The sequence below is a fragment of the Pseudophryne corroboree genome, chromosome 1, assembly GCF_028390025.1.
Source record: "Pseudophryne corroboree isolate aPseCor3 chromosome 1, aPseCor3.hap2, whole genome shotgun sequence".
Lineage (NCBI taxonomy): Eukaryota > Metazoa > Chordata > Amphibia > Anura > Myobatrachidae > Pseudophryne > Pseudophryne corroboree.
Window position 1 is genome coordinate 736,779,828 of NC_086444.1, and position 8,286 is coordinate 736,788,113.

General features: G+C 49.1%; 1 protein-coding gene across 1 annotated transcript; it reads right to left on the bottom strand.

The window, feature by feature from the left end:
- Nucleotides 1–533: 533 nt before the first annotated feature.
- On the bottom strand, nucleotides 534–3,068 carry JUND (JunD proto-oncogene, AP-1 transcription factor subunit). Its single transcript, XM_063916284.1, has one exon. The coding sequence runs from the start codon at nucleotides 2,360–2,362 to the stop codon at nucleotides 1,463–1,465; it is 900 nt and encodes a 299-aa protein (XP_063772354.1). The 5' UTR covers nucleotides 2,363–3,068; the 3' UTR covers nucleotides 534–1,462.
- Between the last annotated feature and the right edge of the window lie 5,218 nt (nucleotides 3,069–8,286).

Below are 8,286 nucleotides of genomic sequence, written 5' to 3' on the forward strand. Positions count from 1 at the left end.
TGAGGACAGACCCCTTAAGACTTGCATAGTTACTGAAAAGGTTACAGTGCCCACTAATACTGTGTGGAGTTTGTATATTCTCCCCGTGCTTGCGTAGGTTTTCTCCCACAAACAAACAAAAAAATACTGGTAATAAATGAATACTCCAGTTATTCTAAATATATAAGGACATATCAATGTATGGAATTATGCTACGCTTACATAACATATTATAAAAATAAGTATCCGTAAAGTGGCATCCACCTAATTGTAGATTGATCTGAAGGAATTATATTTAGTTCGGGCAGAGCAGATGAAGATAATCGTGTCTAAATACAGTTTCTATTATTCTTTTCTTTATCCCAGACATAATTATAAGTCTCATGGGTAGAACAGCAATAATTACAAAGGCACGCCAATCAAAAAACACACACACCTAAATACCTTCTTACAATGCACCTCTCCTAATAATTGCACTTCCTTAGTGCAGAACTACATGAAAAAGAACACTGTCAAAAGCCTATTCAGTACACAATTGTGGGACGAAGACAAGATCAACAAGACCATACTTTATTGTACACAGAAGCACAAAAGTATTGGATATACTGGAATGTGTAGTAAAAAAACAGCTTAAAAACATTGTTCCCAGTATAACATAAATATAGCAAATTGAACACTTCAAAAAACAAGTTCAGTAAAATATTACATTAATTTACAATTTACAGTTAACTTGTGCAACCATTACATACTCACACTTTAGCATAACTACTCCAGTACAGGAGTAAGCTGCAATGTCAAAAAACCTCCAGGGTGAAAGAGGTTAAACATCTGCAGGGGAATTGATCCCTGCTCTAGAGATGTTGTAAACATTTAAGGCAGTATATATGTAAATCAGCACTAATTGCACTTGGCATTAATATTCAACCAAGTTTGTCTGGAACATATTGTAAGTATAAACACCGTTTGCATGTCACCACATCACTGGGGTACTGTAAACCTTTACATGATGAAGAAGGGGAGAAGGAAGTCCTGTATTCCTTGGAGGCACTCTGGACCATGAGTCAGATTTTTGTTGTCTTGACATATCAGACAACAAAAGCATATGCAGCAAAAGGCAACAGTCATTTAACTATACATGGTGAAACATTTCTGTCAAGAAACATTGTCTGAGAAGAACCTATTTCAAAATAGCTAAAGACTAGAATAATTAACACTGCTCGCTGTTTAAATGTAAATTAGACAGGTCATCTCAGGTGAGGAAGATTGTTGTCTATGGACAGTAGTGATTGAAGCAGACTGGTCTCTAGTCTAAGCAAGACAGGCCACCATAGTCTTTGGTCATGTCTTTAATCTGGATTGCTACACGTTGGCATTTTGCCAGGCCCACTTTTTGGCAAGTGAGATCCTAAATTTTGGAATGAAGTTTTTCAGTAGGTGCAAGAAGACAAAAGACATAACTGATACACGTTTTCCCACCCTAAGCTTAGTAGGCTTGGACTTGTTGAGGCAGAAGTTGGCAGCCACTGTTGACATGACTCATGACCTTCTGCTTGAGCTGGGCCACCTGTTCCCTCAACAGGTTAGCAGTAGATGCCAGCTCTGTATTTTGATTCTTAAGGCTTTTAACTTTTTCCTCCAGTCTGGAAATTCTTTCCAATTTCCTCTTCCTGCACTTGGAAGCTGCTATTCTGTTTCTCAATCGTTTTCTTTCAGCCTTTATTCTTTCTTGTGTGTCCATATTTATTGGGGACATTGGGGGACTATCCCCAAAGTTTGCCACCTCTGGCACTATCTGAGGCTCATCCTTGAGAGTCTGAAGTCTAGGCGGAGGGGGAGCAGGCTGTTGGGACATGCCGGATGGTGGAGGTGGGTATGGCACAGTATCAGTGCTGTAGTTTACAGTGGTGCCCAATGCACCACTAGGGTAGCTGCTGAGGTTGGCATAAACAGGAACATCAGATGGTGGGGGTGCCTGCAGGCTGCCCCCAGCAGGCACTGAACTTAAATCCACACCACTGGGAGGTACCCCAAGTTGATTCTGCTTGTGCAAGTCCTCTAGTGCTTTCACAAATCCTTCTGCAAACTCCTGTTCTTCGCTGGCCACCTTTGGGTAAATGAACTGACTGGTGGTAGGTGTAGTGGTGACCAGGCCATTGGACTGGATGATAAGTCTCTCCAGCTCCGGAGAAGCTAGCTTTAGCAAACCAAGGTCGGGAGAGGTCAGAATGCCATCCCCGTCACGCAGGGGCTTCAGGTTGGCCACCACCTGGTCATTCAGGTTGAGGTTAAGGTTTTTCTTCATCATGTTGCAAACGGTGGAAGTATAGAAGCTGGGAGCCTGAGGCACATTCAACACATCATCATGGTAGAAAGGTATTTCCATTATACCTTAAGGCAGTCGTGGGGAAAAGCGGGAGGTGATCCACAGCCTAGACCCCCATCTCCCAACACAGATCCAAGTCCCGATGTGTCCCGAGTGAGACAACTAGCAGCGATCTGTTGCGGGCTGCCAGGAGGCGGGTCTACAATAAAAGTTGTATGAGGAAGATGCCTTTGTTCTTGTACATGTCAGGTTCCCTTTAAGAGGCAGCCAGTCTTTGTTTGCCGTCCCCGCTGCTGGTCAGTCACACTCCGGGGGCTGTCGGTACGTGTAACACTGGTGTGGCAGGGTCAGCAAGTAACTTTTTCCCGTTAGCGCTGCGTCTTCCTCGGACTATCAGTGGCAGACTGGCACTGCCGCCTGGATCTTCTCACTGTGTGTATGCTGCGCCGTCACACTGCACAGCAGCTGCATACACCAGATTCCATTGGGAGGTACAGTGGCGGCTGCTGCTCTGTAGCCTTTGTTCCTCTGTAACGTTGTGTCAGTCAGTAACGAGGCAGCTACTTCCTTATGCGCTACGAGGGCTCGAGAACAGCAAAACACTCTGGAAGCTCAATTATTGAGCGGCGCCGCCGCCCGTGCTTACTTATATAAGGTTCCCTTCGACATTATGTCACCGAGCCGTTCAGTGATTGGCCACAAATGACGTGAGACGTTCCTTGCTTTGCATAGTTGGGGGGGACTAGGGAGCATCGATGCAGGCTGGGTCTAGCAGCCATAAGGAGACGCTCTCATCCAATAAGAAGGCACAGTAAGTCACGTGATATGACCTCCTTTATTAAAGAGCTCCCTCAGCTGAGAGACGTACGTCAAAGGATATTTTTAGACACGTGGACAGGGAGTGGCTCCGTCTCAGGCTGTATTGTAAGAGCTGCTGAGAGACAACTGTGGAGTGTGGGGGGTGCTGGCTGCGTGGTATAGCGTCATATATAGATGAGCTTACAGTTCCCCACATCCCTTTTAAAGGAAAAAGAAGCTCGTTGAATATACTCTTTAGAACCTTGTATTTAAAGCTTCATATTCATAATCATTATGTATGTCAGCTGGTATATAATGCATTGTAACTGATCTTCCCACTTGCATTTACAGGTAAACAATCTGTGGTGAATTAACTGGTATTAAAAAATAAAAGGTAACAACAAGTTTACTGTTTAGGACAAAATGTGGAGTATAGGGTAGTGGGTTATGTTTGGGTCTAAAACTGCTTTGGGGGATATTCAATTACCTAGAGATGCTGTTGGGTGTAATGTATCAAAGGGGGGGCTATCTAATTACCCCTGATAAAGCGCCTGCCGCCGCTTATCAGGGGTTTAGTTTCACCTGCCTCCGGCAGGCGAATCAAAATGCCCGATAACAGCCCAGTTTTCATCCGAAAACGGGGCTATTTTGCCCGTAAACACACAGGTTTCACTGAACATGTGTTTTTTGGGGTGAAAATGCACTTTTTACAGGCCGATTAAATCAAATAGCCCCGAAAGCAAAATCCGAAGAAACGTCAGGGTTTTTTTACACCAAATGTCTCTTCGGGGTTACTTGAATATCCCCCTAAGTCTCCTTTGGATACAATCTTTATTTCTCTAACGTCCTAGTGGATGCTGGGGACTCCATAAGGACCATGGGGATAGACGGGCTCCGCAGGAGACATGGGCACTGTAAGAAAGAATTTAGGTTCTGTTGTGCACTGGCTCCTCCCTCTATGCCCCTCCTCCAGACCTCAGTTTTATACTGTGCCCAGACGAGCTGGGTGCTTTTCAGTGAGCTCTCCTGAGTTCGCTGAGAGAAAGTATTTTGTTAGGTTTTTTATTTTCAGGGAGCTCTGCTGGCAACAGACTCCCTGCATCGTGGGACAGAGGGGAGAGGAGCAGCCCTACTCTCTGAAGCTAGGTCCTGCTTCTTAGGCTACTGGACACCATTAGCTCCAGAGGGATCATACGCAGGATCTCACCCTCGCCGTCCGATCCCAGAGCCGCGCCGCCGTCCCCCTCTCAGAGCCGGAAGACAGAAGCCGGGTGAGTATGAGAAGCAAGAAGACTTCAAATCGGCGGCAGAAGACTCCGTTCTTCACTGAGGTAACGCACAGCACTGCAGCTGTGCGCCATTGCTCCCACACACCTCACATACTCCGGTCACTGTAAGGGTGCAGGGCGCAGGGGGGGGGGGGGGGGGGGCGCCCTGGGCAGCATTTGGAACCTCTTTTTGGCAAAAGTAAACATATATACAGTTGGGCACTGTATATATGTATGAGCCCCCGCCAAGAAAATGCATATTTAAGCGGGACAGAAGCCCGCCGTCGAGGGGGTGGGGCTTCTTCCTCAGCACTCACCAGCGCCATTTTTTCTCCACAGCTCCGCTGAGAGGAAGCTCCCCAGGCTCTCCCCTGCAGATTCACGGTAGAAGAGGGTAAAAAGAGAGGGGGGGGCACATAAATTAGGCGCAAAAACACAATTTCTCTGACGTCCTAGTGGATGCTGGGAACTCCGTAAGGACCATGGGGAATAGACGGGCTCCGCAGGAGACTGGGCACTCTAAAGAAAAGATTAGGTACTATCTGGTGTGCACTGGCTCCTCCCTCTATGCCCCTCCTCCAGACCTCAGTTAGAATCTGTGCCCGGCCAGAGCTGGGTGCTCCTAGAGGGCTCTCCTGAGCTTACTAGTAAAGAAAGTATTTATTAGGTTTTTTATTTTCAGTGAGCTTCTGCTGGCAACAGACTCACTGCTACGTGGGACTAAGGGGAGAGAAGCAAACCTACCTGCTTGCAGCTAGCTTGTGCTTCTTAGGCTACTAGACACCAGTGGCGTAACTACTGCCCCCGCAGCCCTCGCGGTGGCTTGGGGGCGAGGGGCTGCGGGGGCGCCGCCACTGATTTAGAGCAGATTGACATGCGGACGAGCGTCCGCATGTCAATCTGCTGTCTCCTCTCCCTCCCTGCTGTAACGGGACACGGAGGGCACAGCGCGCCGCGCGCGCCTCTCCAGTGTCCATCCTGCGTCTCCGTCCGTCTGGTCTAATAATGGAAGTGCCGTTCGTGAGCTCTGATTGGCTCACGAACCGGCACTTCCTTTATTAGACCAGAGAGACGGAGATGCGAGGGACATGAGAGAGGCGCGCGCTGTGCCCTCCTTGTCCCTCCTTCACAGCAGCGAGGGGGGGGGGCATGTATGGCACAGGGGGCATATGGCACTGAGGGCATATATGGCACTGAGGGGGCATATATGGCACTGAGGGGGCATGTATGGCACAGGGGGCATGTATGGCACTGAGGGCATATATGGCACTGAGGGGGCATGTATGGCACAGGGGGCATATATGGCGCTGAGGGGGCATGTATGGCACGGGGCATATATGGCACTGAGGGCATATATGGCACTGAGGGGGCATGTATGGCACAGGGGGCATATATGGCACTGAGGGGGCATGTATGGCACAGGGGGCACTGAGGGGGCATATATGGCACTGAGGGGGCATGTATGGCACAGGGGCACTGAGGGGGCATATATGGCACTGAGGGGGCATGTATGGCACAGGGGGCACTGAGGGGGCATACATGGCACTGGGGGGGCACTGAGGGGGTATATATGGCACTGGGTGGGAAGTGTGGCGGCATATATGGCACTGAGGGGGCATATATGGCACGGGGGGGCTACTGAGGGGGATATATGGCACTGCATGTGTACTTGGCACATGGAGGGGGGGCTATATTTGGCACTGGGGGCACGTGAGCACCTGGCACTGTGGGGGAATATCTGGCACTGGGGGCATATGTGGCACTGGGGGAGGGGGGGGCTATATTTGGCACTGGGGGCATGTGAGTACCTGGCACCGTGGGGGAATATGTGGCACTGGGGACATATGTGGCACTGGGAGCACAGCCCTAGCAACAAGCACTACCCCCTAGCAACGAGCATGACGCCCAGTGCATGAAACTCCCGGCAACGAGCATGACACCCAGTGCATGAAACACCTGGCAACGAGCATGACACCCTGAGCATGAAAACCCCTGGCACCGTGCATGGAACCAAGAGCATGAAACCCCTGGCAACGAGCAGGTAATTTAAAAGTAATTAGAAGCCTTACTGTAGGACTTAATGTGTAATGGGCATTACGGTGTGTGGCATAATGTATCACGGACATTGCGGTGTGTGTCATAATGTGTCACAGGCATTACGGTGTGTGGCATACTATATCACGTGCATTGTGGTATGTGGTATAATGTCTCAGGGGCATTGCAGTGTGGCATATTGTATAACGGGCATTGCGGTATGTGTCACAGGTATTATGGTGTATGGTATACTATATCACGGCCATTGTGATATGTGGTATAATGTCTCAGGGTCATTGCAGTGTGTGGCATAATGTATCACGGACATTGCGGTATGTGTCATAATGTGTCGGGCATTACTGTGTGTTGTATACTATATCACGGGCATTGTGGTATGTTGTATAATGTCTCAGGGTCATTGCAGTGTGTGTCATAATGTGTCACAGGCATTGTATGTGCTATAATCTATCAGGGGCATTGCAGTGTGTAGCATAATGTATAACGGGCATTGCGATTCCTGTCGTCATGTGTCACAGGCATTACGGTGTGTGGCATAATGTGTCACAGGCATTACGGTGTGTGGCATAATGTGTCACAGGCATTACGGTGTGTGGCATAATGTGTCGGGGGCATTATGGTGTGTGCATATTGTGTCATGTGCATTATTGTGCGTGGAATAATGTCTAAGGGCCATTGCAGTATGTGGCATAATGTATACTGGGCATTACTATAAGGAGGAAAAATGACAAATAATGTAAGGGGCATGAATCAGGATTATTTTTCTTTCCAGTGGTGGCTAACGTCTGGGCGTGCAGGTTGCAAAACTGGGGTATAAGGAAGTATTTTCCTGCAATACCACGCCCCTTTATGCAAAGCCACGCCCACTCCAACGAAGCCACACCCCTTTTTTGGCGGCGCGCGCCTTCCGCGCACGCATGTTTGTCCCTTTCATGGTGCCAATTATGGGGGATGGGAGATTGGGGGGGCGCCGAAGAATTTTTTGGCTTGGGGGAGAAAAACTTCTAGTTACGCCACTGCTAGACACCATTAGCTCCAGAGGGTTCGAACACAGGCACCTGTCCTCGATCGTCCGTTCCCGGAGCCGCGCCGCCGTCCCCCTTGCAGAGCCAGAAGAACAGAAGCTAGAAGACGACGAAATCGGCGGCTGAAGACTCCTGTCTTCATTAAGGTAGCGCACAGCACCGCAGCTGTGCGCCATTGCTCCCAGCACACTTACACACTCCGGTCACTGTAGGGTGCAGGGCGCTGGGGGGGGGGGGGCGCCCTGGGCTGCAATTGAAGTACCTTTGGCATAAAAATACATATATACAGTCTAGCACTGTATATATGTAAAAACCCCCGCCATTATTTTACACTGAAAGCGGGACAGAAGCCCGCCACCGAGGGGGCGGGGCCTTCTTCCTCAGCACACCAGCGCCATTTTTTCTTAACAGCTCCGCTGGAAGCAGCTCCCCAGGCTCTCCCCTGCAGTATCCAGGTACAAGACGGGTTAAAAAGAGAGGGGGGGCACATAAATTTAGGCGCAAAGAATACAAAAAAAGCAGCTATTGGGTATATCACTTATTAGCAGTGAAAATCCCTGTGTTATATGGCGCTGTGGTGTGTGCTGGCATACTCTCTCTCTGTCTCCCCAAAGGACTTTGTGGGGTCCTGTCCTCAGTCAGAGCATTCCCTGAGTGTGTGCGGTGTGTCGGTACGGCTGTGTCGACATGTTTGATGAGGAAGGTTACGTGGAGGCGGAGCAAGGGCAGATAAGTTTGGTATCGCCCCCGTCGGGGCCGACACCTGATTGGATGGATATGTGGAAGGTCTTAATTGACAATGTAAACTCCTTACATAAAAGGTTTGATGACGCTGCAGCCT